The sequence below is a fragment of the Aegilops tauschii genome, chromosome 2 (genome assembly GCF_002575655.3).
Source record: "Aegilops tauschii subsp. strangulata cultivar AL8/78 chromosome 2, Aet v6.0, whole genome shotgun sequence".
Lineage (NCBI taxonomy): Eukaryota > Viridiplantae > Streptophyta > Magnoliopsida > Poales > Poaceae > Aegilops > Aegilops tauschii.
The window spans coordinates 122,755,666-122,779,981 of NC_053036.3; the positions used below are offsets into that span (position 1 = coordinate 122,755,666).

Consider the following 24,316-nt stretch of genomic DNA (forward strand, 5'->3'; position numbering starts at 1 on the left):
CTCCCGAGAGGTTTTAGGGCTTGGCGGCGGCTCCGTATCGTAAAACTCGATGAATCCTTCTCTCTGTTTTTTTCTCCCCGAAAGTGAATATATGGAGTTGGAGTTGAGGTCGGTGGAGCGTCAGGGGGCCCACGAGGTAGGGGGCGCGCCCTAGGGGGAGGCGCGCCCTCCACCCTCGTGGACAGGGTGTGGGCCCCCTGACGTGGATTTTTCTTCCGGTATTTTTCTTATTTTCCAAATAGATGTTCCGTGGAGTTTCAGGTCATTCCGAGAACTTTTGTTTCTGCACATAAATAACACCATGGAAAGTCTACTGAAAACAGCGTCAGTCCGGGTTAGTTCCATTCAAATCATGCAAGTTAGAGTCCAAAACAAGAGCAAAAGTGTTTGGAATAGTAGATACGACGGAGATGTATCAACTCCCCCCTTCCAAGTGGGAGTAGGAGAGGAGAGGGAACGAGATAGAGGGGGGAAGGAAAGGGGGGCGCCGCCCCCCCCCCTCCTTGTCCAATTCAGACTGGTGGGGAAGGGGGCGTGCGGCTGCCCTTGGCCGCCCCTCCTCTTCTCCACTAGGGCCCAATAGGCCCATTAGTCTCCGCGGGGGTTCCGGTAACCCCCCGGTACTCCGGTATGTGTCTGAAACTCACTGAAACCATTCCGGTGTCCGAACATAGTCGTCCAATATATCGATCTTTATGTCTCGACCATTTCGAGACTCCTCGTCATGTCTGTGATCATATCCGGGACTCCGAACTACCTTCGGTACATCAAAACACAAAACTCATAATACTGATCGTCATCTAACTTTAAGCGTGTGGACCCTACGGGTTCGAGAACCATGTAGACATGACCGAGACACGTCTCCGGTCAATAACCAATAGCGGAACCTGGATGCTCATATTGGCTCCTACATATTCTACGAAGATCTTTATCGGTCAAACCGCATAACAACATACGTTGTTCCCTTTGTCATCGGTATGTTACTTGCCCGAGATTCGATCGTCGGTATCTCAATACCTAGTTCAATCTCGTTACCGGCAAGTCTCTTTACTCGTTCCGTAATACATCATCCTACAACTAACTTATTAGTTACAATGCTTGCAAGGCTTATAGTGATGTGCATTACTGAGTGGGCCCAGAGATACCTCTCCGACAATCGGAGTGACAATTCCTAATCTCGAAATACGCCAACCCAACAAGTACCTTCGGAGACACCTGTAGAGCTCCTTTATAATCACCCAGTTACGTTGTGACGTTTGGTAGCACACAAAGTGTTCCTCCGGTAAACGGGAGTTGCATAATCTCATATTCATAGGAACATGTATAAGTCATGAAGAAAGCAGTAGCAGAATACTAAACGATCAAGTGCTAAGCTAACGGAATGGGTCAAGTCAATCACATCATTCTCCTAATGATGTGATCCCGTTAATCAAATAACAACTCATGTCTATGGCTAGGAAACTCAACCATCTTTGATCAACGAGCTAGTCAAGTAGAGGCATACTAGTGACACTATGTTTGTCTATGTATTCACACATGTATTATTTTTCCGGTTAATACAATTCTAGCATGAATAATAAACATTTATCATGATATGAGGAAATAAATAATAACTTTATTATTGCCTCTAGGGCATATTTCCTTCAGGGGCCGCCCCCCTAGATGAAGGAAATATGCCCTAGAGGCAATAATAAAGTTGTTATTTATATTTCCTTATATCATGATAAATGTTTATTATTCATGCTAGAATTGTATTAACCGGAAACTTAGTACATGTGTGAATACATAGACAAACAAAGTGTCCCTAGTATGCCTCTACTTGACTAGCTCGTTAATCAAAGATGGTTAAGTTTCCTAGCCATAGACATGTGTTGTCATTTGATGAAGGGGATCACATCATTAGAGAATGATGTGATGGACAAGACCCATCCGTTAGCTTAGCATAATGATCGTTTAGTTTTATTGCTATTGCTTTCTTCATGACTTATACATGTTCCTCTGACTATGAGATTATGCAACTCCCGAATACCGGAGGAACACCTTCTGTGCTATCAAACGTCACAACGTAACTGGGTGATTATAAAGATGCTCTACAGGTTTCTCCAAAGGTGTTTGTTGAGTTGGCATAGATCAAGATTAGGATTTGTCACTCCGTGTATCGGAGAGGTATCTCTGCGCCCTCTCGGTAATGCACATCACTATAAGCCTTGCAAGCAATGTGACTAATGAGTTAGTTATGGGATGATGCACTATGGAACAGGTAAAGAGACTTGCCTGTAACGAGATTGAACTAGGTATGATGATACCCACGATCGAATCTCGGGCAAGTAACATACCGATGACAAAGGGAACAACGTATGTTGTTATGCGGTTTGACCGATAAAGATCTTCGTAGAATATGTAGGAGCCAATATGAGAATCCAGGTTCTGCTATTGGTTATTGACCGGAGATTTTCTCAGTCATGTCTACGTAGTTCTCGAACCCGTAGTGTCCGCACGCTTAACGTTCGATGACGATTTGTATTATGAGTTATGTGATTTGATGACAAAAGTTTGTTCGGAGTCCCGGATGAGGTCACAGACATGACGAGGAGTCTCGAAATGGTCGAGACATAAAGAATGATATATTGGACGATGTTATTCGGACACCGGAAGAGTTCCGAGAGGTACCGGGTAAAAACGGAGTGCCGGAGGGGTTACCAGAACCCCCCGGGGAAGTAATGGGCCAACATGGGCCTTAGGGGAGAGAGAGGGCAAGCCACCAGGAGGTGCCCCCCCCTAGGGGAGTCCGAATAGGACTAGGGGAGGGGCGCGGCCCCCCTTTCCCTCTTCCTCTCCCTCTCCTTCCTTCTTACCCCCTTCCAACAAGTGGAATCCTACTAGGGACTTGGAGTCCTAGTAGGACTCCTCTCTCTGGCGCGCCCTACAGGGGTCGGCCGGCCTCTCCGTCTCCTCCTTTATATACGGAGGCAGGGGCACCCTAGAATATACAACAGACAATCTCTTAGCCGTGTGCGGTGCCCCCCTCCATAGTTACACACCTCGGGCATATCGTCGTAGTGCTTAGGCGAAGCCCTGCGCCGGTAACTTCATCATCACCGTCACCACGCCGTCGTGCTGACAAAACTCTCCCTTGCCCTCAACTGGATCAAGAGATCGAGGGACGTCATCGCGCTGAACGTGTGCTGAACACGGAGGTGCCGTACGTTCGATACTTGGATCGGTTGGATCGTGAAGACGTTCGACTACATCAACCGCGTTACTAAACGCTTCCGCTTTCGGTCTACGAGGGTACGTGGACAGACTCTCCCCCCTCATTTCTATGCTTCTCCTAGATAGATCTTGCGTGATCGTAGGAAATTTTTTGAATTACTACGTTCCCCAACACTGGATGCATCTAGAGGGGGGCGGCGGCCAGGAGGGGGGACTTTGCCCCCCAAGCAGGTGGGAGGCGCCCCCTCCCCCTAGGGATTCCAACCCTAGGCGCCTTGGGCCCTTAGGGGGCGCACTAGCCCACTAAGAGGTTGGTCCCCACCCATATTCAGCCCACTAATTCCTCCAGAGAGGGTGGCCCCACCCGGTGGACCCCCGGACATCTTTCGGTGGTCCCGGTACAATACCGATAACCCCCGAAACAATTCCGGCGACTGAAACTGGACTTCCTATATATAAATCTTCACCTACGGACTATTCCGGAACTCCTCGCGACGTCCAGGATCTCATCCGGGACTCTGAACAACTTTTGGTAACCACATACAATTTCCCATAACAACTCTAGCGTCACCGAACCTTAAGTGTGTAGACCCTGCGGGTTCGGGAACCATGCAGACATGACCGAGACACCTCTCCGGCCAATAACCAATAGCGGGATCTGGATACCCATATTGGTTCCCACATGTTCCACGATGATCTCATCGGATGAACCACGATGTCGGGGATTCAATCAATCCCGTATACAATACCGTTTGTCCATCAGTATGTTACTTGCCCGAGATTCGATCGTCGGTATCCCTATACCTTGTTCAATCTCGTTACTGGCAAGTCTCTTTACTCGTTCCGTAACACATGATCCCGTGGCTAACTCCTTAGTCACATTGAGTTCATTATGATGATGCATTACCGAGTGGGCCCAGAGATACCTCTCCGTCATACGGAGTGACAAATCCCAGTCTCGATTCGTGCCAACCCAACAGACACTTTCGGACATACCTGTAGTGCACCTCTATAGTCACCCAGTTACGTTGTGATGTTTGATACACCCAAAGCATTCCTACGGTATCCGGGAGTTGCACAATCTCATGGTATAAGGAAATGATACTTGACATCAGAAAAGCTCTAGCGAACGAACTGCACGATCTTGTGCTATGCTTAGGATTGGGTCTTGTCCATCACATCATTCTCCTAATGATGTGATCTCATTATCAACGACATCTAATGTCCATGGTCAGGAAACCACAACCATCTATTGATCAACAAGCTAGTTAACTAGAGGCTCACTAGGGACATATTGTGGTATATGTATTCACACACGTATTACGGTTTCCGGTTAATACAATTATAGCATGAACAATAGACAATTATCATGAACAAGGAAATATAATAATAACCATTTTATTATTGCCTCTAGGGCATATTTCCAACATGCCATGCTCATCTCGTATTTTTCTAGTTGTATCATGCTCATCATTAATTAACCTGTAAATGCCATGTTGTTGTTTGTCTTGATTGCTTTGGTTGTTATGAGCATGCGAGTACATTCAAAGTACTCACCTGGCATGTCATGCTAGATTGCAGTTGACATCGTGATTGATTGCTTGTCGAGGATCCTGATTTTGCGATCTAGGTCGTGTCCCAGCCAGAGCCCTTGTGGAGTGGAGCTCATCACCGTCGTCGTTGTTCCGCTGCTAGAAGTTATTCCGCTCCTGCGAGTCGTTCCACTGCTAGTATATATAGAGCTACCTTAGCAGGCGTGGCCTCACCGCGCCAATGTAATCCTTTGTATATCTGAACCCTTGTACCCAAAATATTTGTAATAAGAGCTGATTTGTTCTATGCCAAGCAGTGTCGTATTCCATAAGACTTGATCTCTGGGCTGGAATACGGGGTGTTCCGGTTCTTCTGAGCCGGGGTGCCACAGAGAGGATCATAAGGAAGCAACAAAAATAGACCAAGCAAGGACGGGAGCAAAACGAGGAGAATGATAAGAAGATGAGCAAGTATGCGGGTACCCGGATCATCCAGCTACCAGCCCGGATAATCCAGCCAATGCCCAGATCATCCAGCCGCTAGCCCGGACGTCCGGCTATGTGTACAAAATCCCAACCGTGGAGCTGGACAATCCAGACTATAGTCTAGATCATCCGTCCATCACTTAGACATCAGGCCACCACCCCGGATGTCCAGCCATCACCAGTCGCTGCGACCCAGCCGAATCATATTGGTAACTACCCGGATCATCCAGCCATTGCACGGACAGTCTGGGTAGCTACCTGGATCATAAGGCCATGCTTGCGTGCATTTCGGCCAAGTGGCCATGTATCCCCTCACTCGCCCCCTATCTCGTCCTAGACTATAAATAGTCATCCCCTACCTCATTTCTAGGGTTTGCAAAGTATATTGAACTAAATTGAGAGAGCTTTGCTCCAGTTACCTCCTAGAGGATCAAGCCCTCCAAAGGGAGAAGAATCTCTCAAGATTATCAAGCCCTCCTAAGGGAGAAGGATCCCCATCATAGGGTCACCAAGGCCTCCGAAGGGAGAAGGTTCTCTTGAGATCACCAAGACCCCATCTCCATAGGATTTGGGAGTAACTACCATTGCTATTCTTTTCCTCTTGATGACCCTGTAATCTTGTGGATCTCATATGTTTGCCAACTTAGTGGATGTGTGATTTGGATCTTGTCTTGAGTTATTCCTTTGTTCTTCCATGTTCCTCTTGAACCCCTCCAAGTGTGAAAGATTGGGTAACCTAGGGTCTCTACCCTACATCACGTCCATGGCAAAAGGAGGGGCGGAGAAAGACGATTAGGGCAACTTCAACTAGCCGGCCAATTTCGTCCAGCTGTGTCTGTTTGGATCCGCGAGGGCAAAAGCCACGGCCCAACACGCGGACACATACGCATATTCTACACGCCTCGTGTCCATGTGGATGCAAATTCGGACCAAATTTGCATCTGATTTGCTACACATAGACACGAGACGGACGCGACACGCGTCTGCTCGGTGTTCGCCTCGGACCCGCACATCAGCCACCCAACCATCACGCATCTGTCGTATTTAAGTCCACGCGTAGGGGGGCCCGTGAGCCACCCAACCTCCTCCCACACATGCGATGAAGGGGGGGCCGTCCAGTCCACTTCCGACCGTCTTCTTCGAGGGTGCGCCCCGTGCGCACTCACCGCTCCACCACCACCATCAGTGGTGAAGGAGGATCAGGAGGCTGAGGAGGCCGACACTGCGGCCCTCAAGGAAGGCCATCGAGCAGGTGTTCCGTGGATTTTAATTAGTGTAAGACTAGACTTCTGCTAAGTTTTTTTTAATCTAAAATCCGGCGCAAATGTGAAATGGGGTCCGTCCATGTTGGGCGGACGAGACAGGACTTTGGTGTCCGCGGGCCAATCCAGACAGAACGCACGAGTTAGAGTTGGCCTTATGGAAGGAAGTATGCCTGTGGGGAAATGAGTGGCCGACGAGCGGTTAGTGGGACCCGCGTCAACGTGTGGCGCATCACGATTAACCGACCGAGTGGGCAATTGGTCTGCCAGTTCTGGTCGTTTACCAAGAGCAAAGGGGAGAAACAAAGATTGGGAGATGGAGAGACATAGTACATTATATGTTTGGGCAACCTGAACGCTACAGGATAGAGAACCCATCTTAATACTGTAGTACTAAGGAGGCTTCGACTCGGTCTCTTGCTCACACATTACAAGTGGCCCCGGAGGGTTTTCCACCAATCAGCACGCAGGCCGCCTATTTTCACTCGCAAAAAAAAGCACGCAGGCCGCGTAACGGTTTACTCCATCTCAGCTTATCATATTAAGCTCCTTGTCACGCATCGGACGAGCAGAGGGGCATTCTCAGAAATCATTATAATCAACAAATCTCAATCTTCAGGTGAAGGACATGGGATGCGAATACAGAGCGCACGAGCTAGGAACAGGTCTAGGGCAACCTGGACTACCTGCAAAGATGATGTTACAGATCAAAACTTGAATGCCGTCGCCAAATTAGAAAAGGAGAAGATGTGATATATCAAATCTTACACTACTTCACAAAACCACATTGAATTGAAGGAACATGTGCTATCTCTAGATACATCCGTTTGGGTGACAAGTAATTCCGGACAGAGGAAGTAGTACATTATGTAGCACACGGTTCACTAGTGTTAATGCAAACATACCTCAGTCAATCTATTTGATGACCTTGTAAAATAGAATTGCCGGAGTGCCGTCCCTGCACATAGCAAGCAAATCCTCCCAGGGCCCTTCACACTACATGGAAGTTGCCAAAAATTAAGATTCAGCATGCAAAAATGTTAGAGCATACAATAAGAGGTTACATGTTACACCTACCCTGTTGATTTCTCTGCATGCATCAAACATGACCCATCCACTTTCACATCGAGCATGCCAATGGGCTCATTGTCCACATAGCATATCTGTAAAGAAATAATATCCGATGGCTTATACTTGGATATGTGCAGGAATATATTAGCATATGTGCATATAAGATGGGAAGATATCTGCAAGTTTGTCCTTCTCCTTTAACCTTGGCCTTAAAATATATTCTCATGTGACTTCGGAATAATATCCTCAATTCAGACTTCATGGCGATTCCAACATTCCACGGAAAAACATAGCACATCTCTACGGCCTTTTCAAAATACCGGTGCATCCAAGTTGGGTTTTAAGATACTGTGTGTGCATCTCAAAACAAACCATGCATAGTTTTTCATGGCTATTCATATCAAACAATATTTCCCCTTCCTCGTAATACATTAATGTCAAGATCAAAACATAATCATTAACGGTTCAGGGCCATAATCAAATTGATTTTTATAGATATTATTATGAACATACCATTGCGGCTAAGCCGTAAAATATTGTGCCATGGTTGTATTGAAATGTCATTAGAGGTTGAAGAGTATCATCCCATATTTCCGCCAGTGATTGCTGAACTTCCATCTTCATTGGCCAATGTATGACTGACATGGCAAAATCAAATCAGTAAGACTCAACAAGGTAACTTTATTTTCTTATGAGTAATAAGTCCTACAGATAAATATTACCAACAGCTGAGTATGGGTCCTTCAGAGCAGCAGAACTGCACTGTTTGCATATGTGCTCGAGCTGCATAAAAAGATAAAATTACCCTCAACATGCGCTGCTGCTGGAAATTGATCATTACATACAAATGCAAGTATGCAACCATAAGTACATTTGTAGAATTTAACAAACCTTGCTTGGATCTGCACAAAGTTCTCCAGGTGAACATGTTTTGCAACCACAGCCCATTGGCCTCATGGGCTTCAGATCAAGAGGGTCATGATACTTGCAAACAAAAGCTTTCGTTTCTGGCCTCATGGTATCAGACACGATTCCAAGATGTAAACAAACATCTGGCAAGTGTAGTCCATTAAGAATGGCTACTGTAATATCAGATACATGCTTGCTTTTGTCCTGCCGCTGCAGAATGCGTCTCTTAATTAGTCATGATTGTATACCAATGGGTCAGTACTTCCAATGCAAATATGCTATGCTGGATGATCATATTTCGCACAGAAGTGAGAATGATAAGCAGAGAAATGATAAGCATGGATATTAAATATGTGTACCTCGTCAAAGCAATTGTCATCCTCCAAGGTTCTGCACACTGCGTTGGCTAGAGATAGCAGTTGTTGCTGGTGATCTTCTGCCTTGTCCCATAATTGTAAGATCTTGTCAACGATGACACCGACACATGGTTCACCGTGGCCATGCTTGGAGCAGATAGGCTCTGTCTTCATAACTTCATCAATGAGAGGCTCCATGCACCATAATGTCTGCATTTGGAGAAGTTCAGAAAAGTTCCGCGGCAGAATGATTAAATCCATTTTTCAAAATCATAAGTTGCCTACCCTGAGGATAATATCCACCAAATTGATGTCATGAGAGTTTGAACTTGGGGAGTCGCGAGTATCTTAGTCAGCAGTAAGAGTTGGTGTGTCTCCTGCTTTGAGATCATAATTAACCTTTGACTTTGTATGAACATAATTGAATACAGAGAATAATAATATATAAGAAAAAGATACTCAAATATGGTTGGAACAAGTGCTTCTGAAATCCTGTTCACTACCAAATTATATGTTGTATAATGCTTTTATGCAGAAATCATTTCTCTTCTCAGACATAAGTGAGCATAAACCTTTCGCCAGTATTATGATATTTCGGTAACCGGAGGAAACCAACAGAACCTGCACCTGAAAGTTTAAGTTAGATTTGCTTTGTTCATCAACTACTGACTCTGAATATTGTATCCTATTACTGATCCTGAGCATTGAGTTTTGTTAAACTATAAGATTATTGAACTGCAATACGCACATCTGCTTGCAGCTCCAAAATCCCTAGAGTACAAACGTCAAAGGAAATAAGATTCACCCTCGTTGAAGGCTGAAAATATGCATGACGGCTTGGCAAGTATCCAGACTAAATTATGTATTCCTGACATCTGTCAAGTTTATTTTCTGGTTGTGATCACTTGAAGTATTGCAATTATGGAACCTCCTTTTTTCCCTTGGTAGTGCCATGTCAGCAAGAAATTGGAGTTTCTTAATAAATATTGGCACAGAGAAAGTACCTGTTTGATAGAGCACTTCCTCTTTCATTGTCTCTTTATCAACAACACTGTGAGTGGAAAAGGTGGTCTCAATATCATCCGCAGACATCTTTTGACGTAGGGCTTCTCCATCTCCAGCCATACATTTTCTAAATTCATCCTGGAGAAATAGAAATAAGTGAATCCAAGTCTTGAACCAATAACCAAGTGAGATGCAAAAGGAATAGACGTTATGCAGAACAAACCCAAAGATATGAGTGCGCCAGTGTCACGATGGATTTTCCATAGTCCAGAACAGCACATTTGAGGAACTGAAGCCAGAACTCTCTGATTTCTTGCAGGTTACTTGACTGCAATGCAAAGCAAAATTTTATTAGAAAAAACGGCTGCAAATCATTAGCTATCAACTTCCTATGCAGCAGCCAGCAAGCATGTAATATGCACTGCACAAAGTAAGTACGACGCATATAATTGAACATATAAACCCTAAAAAACTCGCAGTCACAACCGTTGCATCCACGTCTCCTTTAAATCGCTATGCCATCGCCTGTTAATTTGGTGCCCCGCCGGGGGGCATTTTCGTCATTTCATGCACCGGAGTATAAAACAAAGCCACTCCTGGGGAGAAGTCCTAGCCGCCGCCTCCCGTCCCACTCGCCTCCCCCTCCTCGTCGCCCTCCTCTCTCTCTCTCTCTCTCTCTCTCTCTCTCTCTCTCTCTCTCTCCCCATCGCGCCGGCCGGTTCCGGCCAGCTCCGGCCCGCGCGTCTCCCCCGCGACCCCCGCCTCCTCTCCTGCCGCCGCCGCCGCCGGAGAAGCTCGCCGCCGATGCCCGTGACCTAGCCCGCGCGTCTCCCCCGCGACCCCCGCCTCCTCTCCTGCCGTCGCCGCCGCCGGAGAAGCTCGCCTCCGCGCCCACAAGCCTCGGATCCGGCGGGATTCGGGACGAGGAGGGGTGGATGAGACGGGGGAGGAGGAGGAGGAGAGTGTGGGGGCGTCTGGGGAGGAATATCCCCGCCGCCTCCTCCGCTCCTGACGCAGGGCCTCGAGCCATGGGGGCGTTCGTTGCAGGAACCTCGCCGCTGGCCTCCCGTGCGCGGCGCCCGGCCCTGGCAGCGCTGACCTCGCCGATGGCCTCCTGTGCGGTACCTCTTCTTCCCCGACGACGCATGCCCGCACATCTCGCCCGCCGCCTCCAGCTACTCGCCGGCTTCGCCACCCGCGCCGCTGCCTGTCTTGCAATGAGCGCCGGAGCAGCCTACGGACAAGAGTGGCGTTCAAGACAACATGCGCAGCTTGGGAACCGCTGGCTGAAACTGCAAGGTGAGCTCTTTCCGGTCCTCTCTCTCGGCTTGTGCGTTTGTCACTTTATCGTCGTTGTGTGTTGTCTGTTTGATAAAATGCCAAATCCAGCGATGACGTTGGACAGAGGTTGTTCTTCTTGGTATACTTAATCAATAGATTTTCTATGGCCCCTGCTCCACTTGTGTGGAGTTCGGCCAATTCATTGTGGGAACCCATTGATAATTCACTTTTCTCACTTTTCTCTACAATATTTGCAGTTGTTGTCTCTACCAATTGGCCTTACCAAGCCGGGCTCCTTCTATCTCGTGTTAGAGCTTGGTAACGACGGCCGCACAATGACAAGGTTGGCAATTAACAACTCTCTTCTTCGTGGCATGGCTGCTTCACAGTTAGATTGATGCTGCTGGTACTTATATATTCTCAAGCTCTAACTGGGTTGTGTAGTTGAAGTGTTACAGCCACGCTAATTCATAATTTGACATGGTACGGTCGATTCATGTTCTCAGCTTATATGTATGGTACTTTTGTAGTATGTGGTTGATGGAGGAAGCACGGGGAGGAGCAAAAACAAATGGTGTTGGAGGAGGAAAAACAAATGGCGATCTCCATGTATGACTGTTTCTACAAGCTTAGATTCAGCGATTGGTTGTTGTGCATTTGCATGGTGTCCGCCTGATCGAGAGGTTGCGATATAATTTGTCAACCAATGAATTCTTATATATTTGATCTTCTCATTATGGTGTTCATTTCCATGTGCAGAAATAGATTGCATCATGCTTTATAATAGATTTCGTAGGTCTGCTCTGTACCAAGAAATACCTATAGGAATTAATATAGCTATGTGCATATCAGCTTCAGTAATTTGCTGCGTATTAACCTCAGTCACATATTCTTTATGTTCAGTGTGGTTGATATTTTTGTTCCTTGTTGTTTCTTTCCGACAGGTACAAGGGGCTCATTGGTCGCTTGGCCTGCTTTTGGTATATCAATGAGGATATCCCTGACATAAATTCGTTTAGTGACAGGTAATTCTGTACATCAGCTATTCTGTGTGCCTGCTACTGTTTGCTTGGCTTGGTAACCGTCTTCATGCCTTTCGCTCTTTTCAACAGTCTTGGAGAGAAATTTACTACTGTCGATGCACACACTCATTCGGGGTAGAATCTGATCTCGAGTAAGTATTGTTCTCCACCAGAAGAAAAAACTATGGAGCATTTGGATGTCTTAATCCTAACGTTCGGTAGGTTGCTGAGTGTTTGGTTGGCTTATGTCTTTATTTTGCATTGTTATTGATGTGTGTCCATAGGTGCTGATTGTTTCTCGATTTCACGCCACTTCTTCTCCACCACACCCTTGCTCAGGCATCAACAGCTTGTTGCCATGGTAATTCTCCTCCTACCGCTTACCTCCTTATACACATGCTTCAGTGCGTAGGTCTATGAATAATGGTTGACTTGCCTTTTTTTCAGGTTTGAATCACACATGTTCAGTTGAATGGATATCTAAGAGGACCAAGGTGATGTTGTTGTGAGATATTTGCAAAGGGAGGTCAGTTCTTCTCTTATCTAACCAAATTATTGCTCTTTCTGGTACTTCAGTACTTGGTGCTTGGAATATGTTGATTGCTAGCATTCTAGCCTTAAGTTATTCGTACTTTAAGTTCTTAGCACACCATTCCCTCTCCTCGGTGTTTTTAACAGTGGTTGTTGCTCTGAGATGAGGAGGGCATACATGAGGGTATTTAGGAAGCAATCAAACCTAAAAAAGTATCCTAGAAATTTACACCTCTCTCATTTCAGTTGTTCTTTGAAGACGTCCTTGCATATTATGCTTTTTATTTAACTTTGTTTCTGATGGAAAAATATTATTTATTATATTGTAGAAGATGAGGATAACCATCTCATTTTTGTTTCGTTAGAACATGGCTCTAGCTCTTTACCTACACCACTTCTTCTATGTATTCTTTGCTAAAATTTGCCTCTTCTGGACAGAAATTATCATTTATCACCATTAACAGCTTGCTCAACCAGGCTGTGGCTATTCCTATTGGGCCTGAAAATTCACATCGCCAAAAGAATAATAAAATTTGATAAGAGAACAGTTTCTTAATAAGTAAATAAGACACAAATACAGTGTCTAACATTTTGATGGAATGAACCTGCTGCAAGAGGCAATAAAAGTGACGATGCTTAATTTTATTAATTAATTGATAGGATGAAATACAAAGTAGTAAGATAAGTGTGGGCGTTCACCTAATTTGATTTTTACCTATTGAATGAGCAGTTGGTGACGTACAGTCAACTTGGTACATTCAGCGTGCGTGTTCAGGTTCTTTGACACACTTGGGATCGACGGATCATTCATGCCATGGTTGGATTTGAATGGGGGCAGCCGTTTGAAATCAAATTCAGAAGATACACAACCTAAGATCGAAATATTCCTACCTGAACCAAAGGGTTGTACGCCTACCATTATTATCTTTTCCTATGCTATTTATGTTCTTCATATCCCCAATAATTTATTCAGTCTTACTTTTGACATAAAACACAAGTTGACTTTGAACCCCTTCTCCACTAAGACTGCGTTTTTGTTGTTGAACCGAGATTTGCTAAGCTTGGCAGAGAGGATAGCTGTTTTTTTTGCAGAAAACTAGGCTCTAAAAGATTCAGTACTTACATGTGGTTTCATATCTGCAGTTTGTTTGCATGTATTTTTTTGAGGTTTTTGATGATCTGAATTATGAAATTTTCTTGGTTAAAATCTTTATATTTGGCATGATCTCTGCAAACAAAATAGAGTGACGATAGCGCAGCTAATTACATTTTTTCGTGCATGATATATTTCGATCTCTAATGGATATGAATGGCTTGATGTTTCTATTCAATTTTTTTTGCCATGTATCTTCCATTTAGGCATACAGGATGACCAACATTTCCTATTTGTGTCACGTATCTTCCATTTAGTTGGAAACTAATAACCAAGGGGAGTATTTTTTACAATTGCAGGACAACCTACAAATATTGACCAATAAATTATCCATCATATGTATCTTTCATCCCACCACCCCCGCGTCATCCTCTCCCTCATGCCGATTTGTTGCCCGACCGTGCAGACAACATAGCAATGACCATTTATCGGGTTGTTGTTGCCTTTGGGTTGCTCGCTGTATCGACTGTCTTGTGATTCCCCACCTGCTTGCCCTGCATATTTTCTATTTGATGAAATGTATACTAGCTAACTCCATGTTCTTCTATCATTTTATTTTACTTTGCAGGTTCTACTGTTTGTGACGTGCTTCTTGTTGATCATATGCTGCTTTGGCACGTCAAGGTTTGTGTTTTTCCTTTCCTTAGCAACGCATTGTTTCCTTACTGACGCAATGGACAGCCATTCAAATCCAATGGTTGGTTGATTGTTCTATTTGAAATTTCTAACATGCACAACAAAATGCTTATTCAGTACTAATTTCTGAAACTCAGGGCCAATGCTGGTGTTAGGACCACTGCGATCACAAACAAAGCCAAGTAGCTGCTGCTCCGCTCTCTACTGAAGAAGCATTTGTAGGTAACGTAAGGCACTATTCTTCTATTGGCGTTTTAATTACTTTTTATCAGCGGCATAATAGATAACCATACCTGCATTTGTCTCTGTTTTCTGTCAGGTTATTCTATGCATAAGACTGCGCTTTTATGTGTCATTTCCTTCAAGCTGTCATTGCAACAGAAGATGAAGTGTATCTTCGTGATCAGTAGATCACTGCGTGATGCCGCATGTCGTAGTTCTATCGCTACGTGGAATGTGCCAGAAATGCAAGTAAGCAGCCTTGTTCAGAAGTGCTTTATCAAGTTCCTGTAAACTCGAAGTTTTCTAGATATACATGTTGTTTCCAGTTTCTCTCGGCTTCCCTAATCCTAAAGGTAATAATATGATTTCTTTGTGTTGTTTGCCCAAGTTCAGAAGTGAACTTCCCAAGTTCAGAAGTGAACTTTTGTTGTATATTTGCCTGCTGTGTGTCCTGTAAATTCTAAGCTTTCTAGGCGTACATGTACATGTGTATTTGTTAGGTACTAATATGACTTCTTTATGTTGTTTGCCAAGATTCAGAAGTGAACTTTTGCTGTATAATTGCTTGCAGTGTGTCTTGTAAACTCTACGCTTTCTAGGTGTACGTGTGCATGTGTATTTGTTAGGTAATAATATGATTTCTTCATGTTGTTTGCCCAAATTCAGAAGTGAACTTTGCTGTATATTTGCTCGCTGTAGTTCCAGTCAATCATAAGTCATAACAAGATGAATTTCATGACCTATAATCTCCAAATGGTCTTCACATGATGTAATCGAATGACTACTTATATCTTACCTTCGGACTTTTATCCAATCTTGGTATATTTACAATCTCCAGTTTCATTAGTCGTTTCAGACCAAAAGCAATGGTTTATCATGTTCTTGTTCCTGATTTAGTAGTGCATCAGATTAATACTTTCTTTGTAGATAATAAAGTTCTTCTAGGTGAAGCTGTGTGTTATATGCGCTCATGCTTGCCCATGCTAAATTCTCTCCTCTCGGTAAAACTATGATTGCTTTATTCTTAGATATCTTGGTTAGCATCACACCTACTTTCAGAATTCACGGTGCATGATGGATGCAAGGTTTTTTTTTCATGTATTCACTGTGTATTCATGAATACCTTGCTACTTGAATATTCACTGTGTACTCCGGCAGCGATTTCCTTGGTGAATATTCCACTGCACACCTTCCGTCAAATCCAGAGAGAACATTTATCACGACCACCACACATGTTCTTGGCTTGCCTTGGGTTGTTCTGCTGATGGACATTAATCTGATTAACCTGTACTTGCAGGGAAGATAGACCCATACATGGCCGTGCAGTACCGGAGCCAGGAGCACAAGGGCGGCACCGCCCGAGGTCAGTGCTTCCATAGCTCTCTGGTTTTTTTTATTTCGTTACTCATCTATGTTCAAAGTGACTGAAATGTATGCCTTGGTCTGCACTGTTCAGTTCCACAGGCAATTTCTTGCCATTGGCACCATTATGACCATTATTTCCTATGCAAGCCCACAATTGAAAAGTTTGTTTGGATAGTTAATTTAGTTCTTTGTGTTGGATCCACATCTTCTCACGTGTACCATCCTCAGACGTGATGCACGCCGCCAGGTCCGCGCCGACATCGTCCTCATGGAGCCGCTGGCCTCTGCGTTGTGTTCTCCATCTTGCAACGCATGATGAACTACACGGTAGAGTTCAGCCGAGGAAGAATCAGGTGATTCTGGATTGTTGTGTAATTGTTTATATTCCTAACTGAGATGGGATTACAGTTTATTTGCTTGATTATTGGTCATGTTTACTTAGATAATCCATTGATGGTTGATCTGGTTAAGTACATATGCTACCCCTTGTTTGTTTATATTGCTAGCTGAGATGGGATTACAGTTTATTTGCTTGATTATTGGCCGCATTTACTTAGATAACTCATTGATGGTTGATCTTGTTAGCTACAGATGCTACCCCTTGTTCTGAACAAGCTTTAATTTTGGTGGACTAATCCCAGTTTGACGTAGTTGCTGGTCATCAACAAAAAGCCGACCACATAATCCTGTATTTTATTTCTGGGTCGTTTCAAAATTTCTGCTCTACACAGAATCTTAAGAAGTTTGGGTATGCACACAGGTCCTAATAATAATGAGCTGTTTAGTGCAATGCATGTGGCCTGATTACTTCTTCTCTTTCCTTTTTTTATGTTGTACGTTCTTGGAGGTCGCCTTTTCTTTCTTCTGTTGATCAAGTTTTCTTCTTCTTTCTTCTGCTTATCAGGGTTTCTTCCTTTCCTTTTTTCTGGAAATTGCATTTATTGTGTGACCTATGTACTTTCATTATTCTTGCTTCATTGGTCGTGTTGATATTCTAGGTTTGGCCCGACATTGTGTTTTCTTTTGCCTCATGCCATTCATATTTTGTGGTTGCGTGTGGACATGATTTGCGCGCTTATTTCAATTGTTAGCCGTGTATCATGGTGTGCTTTGCCTGCTTTTTTATGCTTGTGTGAATTGACCATGGTCTGTTCTTGTTGGGGTAAAGCCTGAACTGCCGGCTACACTTTGGTTATTGTCCTTATTCTGGTTATCCTTGGCATCTTTCTATCAGTGGAGATCCTTGTTTTCAAGTAGCAGGGATAGAGGGACAGAAAAGATATATTTGTCGCGGCGCTGCAAGTGTTGCCCCCCTCCTCCCCAAGGGCAAGGTGAAGGAAGGTGCCTGTGTGGTTCTTCTGCAGTTCGCAGCGAGGATTGCTGTGTCCAACCTGCACAAGAATGCCAAGAAGTCCTTCTCGGAGACGTAAGTCACGGCGCATGTTTCTGCCATGATTGATTTCCTTCGGTTGGATTTCGTGGATTTAGGTGTTGAAAAATTATGGGCTGTGGATGCAGGATTAAGGACATGTACCTGCACTACAACGAGAGATCTGGGCTGCTTCTTTGTGGCTTCCAAACTTGAAATGTTTGTTTGGAAGTTAGTTTAGTTTTTTGTTGTGGATTCACAGCTTCTCACATGTACCATCCTCTTAGACCTTTAGATTTTCAAAGAATCTAAATGAAGATATGGTGGTATGGTCTCAGTAGTACAATTTAAAGCCTTCCATGCTTTATATTTTCTTTGAAATTTGCTCTTGAAGAATCATGTATCTATGTTTGATTTGGTGAGAAAAGGCGGCTTTCAAGCAGAGGATGTGGGAGTGTTGGCCACATTTGGTTTTCGACTTGGGTGTCTGAATATTCTCACAATACTTGGCTCCCTCTCGGCCTTTGCGCCATTGGCGCAACGAGACATCTAGTGTTTATAAATACAAAACAGAAATTAGCAGCATCGCATAACCTCATATGTTGTGGATTTATGCGTAGGCAAATTCGCCATGTTCTTCTTGATGTTCTCCAGGAGTAGAGTTCCTTGGCTCTGCTGGTCTTGATGAAATTTGTCCACTGGCTTTGCTACTTCTCCACGGTTCGGTTCCAAGAAAAGTAATCTGAACATCTCATCCCTTTCTTTGAAGCAGATGGTATCATGATTCTCCGAGTCCTTGCACAACAACAAGCCTTCCAGGAGACAATCGCTCTCTGGCTCAACTGTCGGATCTACAATGTCCAGTAGCCTCCGCAATACTGACCGTGAATGTTTCTTCACCATGTGCTTCAGGAGCGATCTAGTGCTTGTATGCTTTGCACTGCACAGGAGACACACCCAGGACCTCCAAGACTTATGCTCCTTGAAGAAGCTACAAGCGCTTGATACACTGAAATCATACGAGTGTTCAACCATCCTGCATTCGTTCTCTAGCGCATCAATTCTCACGGACAAGAAACTCTGCCTCTTCTCAGATGTCAAACAGTTTTCCCAGAATGATTCAGCAAACTGCAGGATCTTGTCAAGTAAATCATGGAACAGCCCGGTGACCGAACTCAACCTGCTTTGAGAATCCTGTCCTCTGATGGACCCAGTCGGAATGCAATCTTCCACCGGGTCTGTAGGGTGCTTCAGTGCAAGGGCTCGGTGGCACTCGCCCTCTGCATCAATGTGATTGCCACAAACGAACAGAAGTCGCGCCTGAAACAAAGCAGCAGCGGTAGAATTGGGGAATTCCTTGGCTGCTCCTACTGCATCGCAGACAAGGCGTTCCAAGCCTTTGCTCCAGGCAGGATCCTTATGCTCCCGGGAAGCGGCAAGCATATACTCGAGCTCTAGGAAGGGGCCCAATAACCGTGCACGCGCCGAGCCCGGGAAGCGCTTGGCGAGATCCCTTGCTTCCTTCAGCGCCTGCAGCGCCTGCAGCTTGCGCTTTGCAGCAACGTCGTCGCTCTTGGCGACGTCCATGAGCCTCCCTGCCTCATGCGCAACTAGACGATTGATCACCCTTTCATAGGACTGCCTCCTCTCGCGCGGAGTGGAGGAGACTGGGCTCTGGGAGGACTTGGGCGCTGCTGCGGCGTCCATGTCCATAGCGCGACGCAGCTCCGCCTCTGCCTCGAGGTACATCGACGACTCGGCGAGGAGGTCAGCTAACGCGACTGCGATGTCGGCGTTGTCGGGGGCGAGCGACTTCGCCATCAAGAGCGCGTCGCGACCTCGACGGAGGTGCGACTCCGCGTCGGCCGGCTCCTCCTCCGAGCCCGCGGTAGCGGCGCGGGCGCCGATGGCGGCGGAATAGTGGAGGTCCCCCTGGAGGCAGACGGCGGTGAGGGACCTAGGGTGCTCCGCGGCGAGGGCTTCGGCCTTCTCCAGCGACGCCGCGATGTGCCCATCTCTCTTGAGCTCGACGATGCGCTTGGCCCTGGCCGTGATGTCGCCGTCCTCCATTGTGGAGCCGGAGAGGGTGATTGGCGGTGGCGCTAAGGAGGTTCGGTGGGGCGCGAGGCGGCGGCGTCGGATTTGGGGCCAAAGGCGGTGCGTTGGTTGGGTTTCGATTGGGGGTGAGGAGCGCGATTTGGGAGGTTTTGGCAGCACAAGAGGAGGGAAAAGGAGAAGGAAAACGGTGCCGAGTACCGAACGTTGAGTCGGAGGACAGATGCCACAAATCGCAGCGAAGCCTCCGCAATGCCTTTCCCCCCGACCAACCGAACCATATAGGATAACAAATGCCGACAACGACGGATCAACAAAAATGAAGAAGCCTCGCGACCACTGCGCCCATCAGGATCTTCCACTAGGCTTCAAAACTTCGGAGCTCAACACCTTCAAGAAGGATCGCGACGATGACGATGCTGCTGCCAAGGGTTTCCCCCGGTACACGACGAGGCGAGAGGAAGGGTAGCCCCCGACGCCCTCCCGGAAGGTCAGGTGGCGCCCACAGGCGTCCCCGCGCCGGTGTCGGACACGCCGACAGGGGTTTCCCCCGACCCCAACCCGCACCTCGGGAGCTCAGGATCCAGCCACCAGACCAACCACTACCCTGCGCCAACGCGGACATGAGGCCCCCACACCGTCTCACCACGGCCGCGAAGTGTGGACAGCGCAGCGAAGAATTAGAGCCGGGACTAGGGCATCAGCACCGTCGACACGCGGGAGAAGCCTCCGCAATGTCGACTGCATTTTTTTATACTAAAAGAGAAATGATGATTTATAAATCGTCTGTTCAACTTTAAAAATATTGTTGCACAAACTCTTGTGTATATTTGTTTTGCAAAACAAATTTCACAATGTACTTCTTTTTCGGGGTAAACAGGACTTTTATTCCATAGTAACATAATTACATACAATCCACTCAACGATGTTGAGTACCCGCCCTCTAGGAGCCTTCGCGGGCGAGGAGGGCCTCCGCGTCGTTCGTTGCGCGTTGGCGTGCCATGGGTGACTCTTTGGGTTGTCTGCGTCGCCTGATTTGTCCGAACGGCGCACCCAAGGGCGGATTGCCTTGGGGTTCATGACGGATGGATCGCGGGCATGGCTGGGGCCACGGTCATGCGGTGGTTTCGGCCGGGCCCGCGTGCGAGATCCTACGCACGGCCCCGCGCGCGACGGGGAGGCCGGGGCCGTCTATCAGTGACGTCCGCCACCTTTGCCGGGTTGCGTCCGCCACCCTTGAGGCCCATCTGGCAAGGGGGTCATGCCGGAAAAAGGATGGGTGACCAACACCATGTTTGCCGAACTGGAGCCCATCGCTTCGGCCACTAACGAAATTTTTATGCAGATGAAAGCAATGCTTGGAGGGAATTCATTATTGATTATCTACAAGATCCAAGTGGAAGGGTAGACAAGATGGTTCGGCGCATGGATTTGAGGTGCATATCTATCGAACTTTATCATCGGATTGTTAATGAAATTGAGAAGGTTCCACCCAAGTTTGCATCAAGAGATTCAAACAAGCAATGGTCGATATAAACTTACCGCCCGAAGCACATATAAAGTGGTCGATGGAGTCTTGCCATCATCCTTAGAACAATCTCTCATCAAGTTATTTTTCGGCACGCAGCCTTTGCCGAAAAACAGGGGAGCCACGTGTTGACACCAGTTTTTTAACGTGGCAGAAAACGTAATTGGGACGACCTACATAAGAAATATATGTATTGTACCCGGTGCGTGCAGGATGCAGGTTTTCAATATTTTTTACAGAATTGTGGGACCAAATACACCCTCAAAACAAGCTCGGCTAGAAAATTGCTCAACAGGGGAAATTATTCACCTCGATGAGAAGAACAAGGTTTCTTTTGGGATCATCGCAATCCAAGATCATATGTGGCCTCCATGATTTTCGCAAGAGGGCTATTTTATACAAACCGAGCCTGATAGTTCCGGGCTAGACCGGAAGTTCCAGCCCTGGTGCATGTCTGAGTTAGGTTAGATTTTGACATTTTGGATGGGATTTGAGTCATTTTCTTTTCTTGTACGGGAAATCCAGCCGCCTCATATATAGTTGATAGGTGGTGATCCACAAAGCATGGTCAAGGCAAAGAGTTCAAAGGACAACTTCCAGTCCACAAAGCATATAGGAATGGGATTAAAAGTTCTCGAACGTTTAAGAAATTCCGGAGTGATAACATTGGATTATATCCAATGGCTAAGAATCTGGCAGATCCCTTTACCAAAGGGCTATCACGTGTTGTGATAGACACTTCATCAAGGGAGATGGGTATGAGACCCATATTAGTTGACATGGCGCTAATCCAACCTATGTGATCGAAGATCCTATAAAGTAGGATCTGGGAAAACAAGCTAGTGGTTAACTGAGGAGAGTGAATTTACTAACCCACTCCGTTGGAGATGCAATACTCTCGAAAACTATATGGCAGGTTGACTTTTCTCTTAATATGTTCCAAAGTTTTTATAAGCAAGATGCTATCCTACACAGCGATCTTCGGAGGAACACATGAAGGAAATATGCCCTAGAGGCAATAATAAAGTATTATATATTTCCTTATATCATGATAAATGTTTATTATTCATGCTAGAATTGTATTAACCGGAAACATAATACATGTGTGAATACATAGACAAACAGAGTGTCACTAGTATGCCTCTACTTGACTAGCTCGTTAATCAAAGATGGTTATGTTTTCTAGCCATAGACATGAGTTGTCATTTGATTAACGAGATCACCTCATTAGGAGAATGACGTGATTGACTTGACCCATTCCGTTAGCTTAGCACCCGATCGTTTAGTATGTTGCTATTGCTTTCTTCATGACTTATACATGTTCCTATGACTATGAGATTATGCAACTCCCGTTTACCGGAGGAACACTTTGTGTGCTACCAAACGTCACAACGTAAATGGGTGATTATAAAGGTGCTCTACAGGTGTCTCCAAAGGTACTTGTTGGGTTGGCGTATTTCGAGATTAGAATTTGTCACTCCGATTGTCGAAGAGGTATCTCTGGGCCCACTCGGTAATGCACATCACTATAAGCCTTGCAAGCATTGTGACTAATGAGTTAGTTGCGGGATGATGTATTACGGAACGAGTAAAGAGACTTGCCAATAACGAGATTGAACTAGGTATCGAGATACCGACGATCGAATCTCGGGCAAGTAACATACCGATGACAAAGGGAACAACGTATGTTGTTATGCGGTCTGACCGATAAAGATCTTCGTAGAATATGTGGGAGCCAATATGGGCATCCAGGTCCCGCTATTGGTTATTGACCGGAGAGGTGTCTCGGTCATGTCTACATAGTTCTCGAACCCGTAGGGTCCGCACGCTTAACGTTACGATGACAGTTTTATTGAGTTTTGATGTACCGAAGGAGTTCGGAGTCCCGGATGAGATCGGGGACATGGCGAAGAGTCTCGAAATGGTCGAGACGTAAAGATCGATATATTGGATGACTATATTCGGACTTCGGAAAGGTTCCGAGTGATTCGGGTATTTTTCGGAGTACCGGAGAGTTACGGGAATACGTATTGGGCCTTATTGGGCCATACGGGAAAGAAGAAAAAGGGCCTCAAGGGTGGCCGCACCCCTCCCCTTGGTCTGGTCCGAATTGGACTAGGGAGGGGGGGCGCCCCCTTCCTTCCTTCTCTTTTTCCCTTCCTCTTTTCCTATTCCATATGGGAGGTGGAATCCTACTAGGACTAGGGAGTCCTAGTAGGACTCCACACTTGGTGCGCCCCCTCCTAGGGACGGCCTCCTCCTCCCTTGCTCCTTTATATACGGGGACAAGGGGGCACCCCAGAGACACAACAATTGATCTATTGATCTTTTAGCCGTGTGCGGTGCCCCCCTCCACCATATTACACCTCGATAATATCGTAGCAGAGCTTAGGCGAAGCCCTGCGTCGGTAGAACATCATCATCGTCATCACGCCGTCGTGCTGACGAAACTCTCCCTCAACACTCGGCTGGATCGGAGTTCGAGGGACGTCATCGAGCTGAACGTGTGTAGAACTCGGAGGTGCCGTGCGTTCGGTACTTGATCGATCGGATCGTGAAGACGTACGACTACATCAACCGCGTTGTGATAACGCTTCCACTGTCGGTCTACGAGGGTACGTGGACAACACTCTCCCCTCTCGTTGCTATGCATCACCATGATCTTGCGTATGCGTAGGAATTTTTTTGAAATTACTACGTTCCCCAACAACACACATATATGAGCCCGACTACTGGTCACGGTCTATGAGATTGGGTGATCTCTAGTAAGTTCATGAATAGGCCAGGAGTGTGACTAATATGCTCCACCCGAGAGGTCAGCCTTCGGCAGCCTAGTACCAGTAGGACATTTGGTGAAACTTCTTTACATCAAACTGACAATTCAAGGCATAGTCCATTGTTCAGTTGTGATGGAGTGTAGCTACTTGCTCTAGGTGCGTGTTTAACTTTAACATGTCTCCACTGAAAATAGTGGTGTTATCAGAACAGTGTTTGGAACAGAGGACAACACATGGGCCCTCGAGATCTGGTGGAGGTTGTTGAAATATAAGGTGGACCTTGGGCCCATATAACAATTTTTGAAGATCTCTAAGGGGCCATGTGGGTTATATGACTAGGTGGTGAGAAGTTTAGTATCACCCGGATTTAGAGGAAGAGTTGGACCTTTTTATAAGGGTTTCTCTTCCACATGCTGCTGAAGCTTGAGGAGAGAAGTAGTTCCCACGTGCTCCTCATCGTCCTCCCGCCTCGCCATGCCTCGTGCGCGTGCGTCATGTTCGTGAATGAGCCAAATCAAGCTCAAACCTATGTCACTTGTGCGC

The 24,316-nt window shown here is 46.0% G+C and overlaps 3 protein-coding genes across 41 annotated transcripts; 1 reads left to right on the forward strand and 2 right to left on the reverse strand.

Moving 5' to 3' along the window:
* Nucleotides 1-6,804: 6,804 nt before the first annotated feature.
* Nucleotides 6,805-9,245, reverse strand: LOC109744640 (uncharacterized). The gene is made up of 8 exons (XM_073508172.1): nucleotides 9,115-9,245; nucleotides 8,833-9,039; nucleotides 8,456-8,683; nucleotides 8,287-8,347; nucleotides 8,078-8,202; nucleotides 7,571-7,656; nucleotides 7,399-7,489; nucleotides 6,805-7,179 (listed from the first exon to the last, which is right to left on the reverse strand). Exons 2-8 carry the CDS (start codon nucleotides 9,025-9,027, stop codon nucleotides 7,102-7,104), a joined length of 864 nt encoding a protein of 287 aa, XP_073364273.1. The 5' UTR covers nucleotides 9,028-9,039; nucleotides 9,115-9,245; the 3' UTR covers nucleotides 6,805-7,101.
* LOC141020486 (uncharacterized) lies at nucleotides 9,115-19,831 on the reverse strand. Of its 2 annotated transcripts, XM_073508171.1 has the most exons (4): nucleotides 18,008-19,831; nucleotides 10,058-10,162; nucleotides 9,834-9,972; nucleotides 9,351-9,450 (listed from the first exon to the last, which is right to left on the reverse strand). In XM_073508171.1, the coding sequence occupies exons 1-4, from the start codon at nucleotides 19,481-19,483 to the stop codon at nucleotides 9,380-9,382; spliced, it is 1,791 nt and encodes a 596-aa protein (XP_073364272.1). In that variant the 5' UTR covers nucleotides 19,484-19,831; the 3' UTR covers nucleotides 9,351-9,379. The 2 variants fall into 2 exon arrangements, 1 of the variants encoding a protein (XP_073364272.1); XR_012202045.1 differs by lacking the exon at nucleotides 9,351-9,450 and adding an exon at nucleotides 9,115-9,206 and having other exon boundaries at nucleotides 9,834-10,162; nucleotides 18,008-19,830.
* LOC109744629 (uncharacterized) lies at nucleotides 10,439-17,855 on the forward strand. 38 transcript variants are annotated; one of them, XR_012202049.1, is made up of 16 exons: nucleotides 10,439-11,133; nucleotides 11,373-11,458; nucleotides 11,646-11,724; nucleotides 12,060-12,140; nucleotides 12,228-12,289; nucleotides 12,422-12,498; nucleotides 12,585-12,663; nucleotides 13,399-13,571; nucleotides 14,121-14,280; nucleotides 14,390-14,445; nucleotides 14,595-14,675; nucleotides 14,777-14,928; nucleotides 15,977-16,042; nucleotides 16,273-16,397; nucleotides 17,279-17,470; nucleotides 17,563-17,855. XR_012202049.1 is itself a non-coding variant. In XM_073508199.1 (16 exons), the coding sequence occupies exons 14-16, from the start codon at nucleotides 16,357-16,359 to the stop codon at nucleotides 17,627-17,629; spliced, it is 300 nt and encodes a 99-aa protein (XP_073364300.1). In that variant the 5' UTR covers nucleotides 10,446-11,133; nucleotides 11,373-11,521; nucleotides 11,646-11,798; nucleotides 12,060-12,140; nucleotides 12,228-12,289; nucleotides 12,422-12,498; nucleotides 12,585-12,663; nucleotides 13,399-13,571; nucleotides 14,121-14,294; nucleotides 14,390-14,445; nucleotides 14,595-14,679; nucleotides 14,777-14,928; nucleotides 15,977-16,042; nucleotides 16,273-16,356; the 3' UTR covers nucleotides 17,630-17,855. The 38 variants fall into 38 exon arrangements, 35 of the variants coding, with proteins under 35 accessions (XP_073364300.1, XP_073364303.1, XP_073364298.1 ...); XM_073508199.1 differs by having other exon boundaries at nucleotides 10,446-11,133; nucleotides 11,373-11,521; nucleotides 11,646-11,798; nucleotides 14,121-14,294; nucleotides 14,595-14,679; XM_073508202.1 differs by having other exon boundaries at nucleotides 10,446-11,133; nucleotides 11,373-11,521; nucleotides 11,646-11,798; nucleotides 14,595-14,679.
* Nucleotides 19,832-24,316: the final 4,485 nt, after the last annotated feature.

Coding starts and splice junctions, on each gene's coding strand:
- LOC109744640 (XM_073508172.1), bottom strand. CDS start 9,027: ATGGAGCCTCTCATTGATGAAGTTATGAAGACAGAGCCTATCTGCTCC. Junction 8,684..8,832: donor ATGACAATTGCTTTGACGAG/GTACACATATTT, acceptor CGCATTCTGCAG/CGGCAGGACAAAAGCAAGCA. Junction 8,203..8,286: donor GGACCCATACTCAGCTGTTG/GTAATATTTATC, acceptor TTGCCATGTCAG/TCATACATTGGCCAATGAAG.
- LOC109744629 (XM_073508173.1), top strand. CDS start 15,994: ATGGCCGTGCAGTACCGGAGCCAGGAGCACAAGGGCGGCACCGCCCGA. Junction 16,043..16,272: donor CAAGGGCGGCACCGCCCGAG/GTCAGTGCTTCC, acceptor TACCATCCTCAG/ACGTGATGCACGCCGCCAGG. Junction 16,398..17,278: donor TTCAGCCGAGGAAGAATCAG/GTGATTCTGGAT, acceptor TCTTTCTATCAG/TGGAGATCCTTGTTTTCAAG.
- LOC141020486 (XM_073508171.1), bottom strand. CDS start 19,483: ATGGAGGACGGCGACATCACGGCCAGGGCCAAGCGCATCGTCGAGCTC. Junction 10,163..18,007: donor ATAAATCCACAACATATGAG/GTTATGCGATGC, acceptor TTTGCATTGCAG/TCAAGTAACCTGCAAGAAAT. Junction 9,451..9,833: donor GGAAGTGCTCTATCAAACAG/GTACTTTCTCTG, acceptor TTTCAGGTGCAG/GTTCTGTTGGTTTCCTCCGG.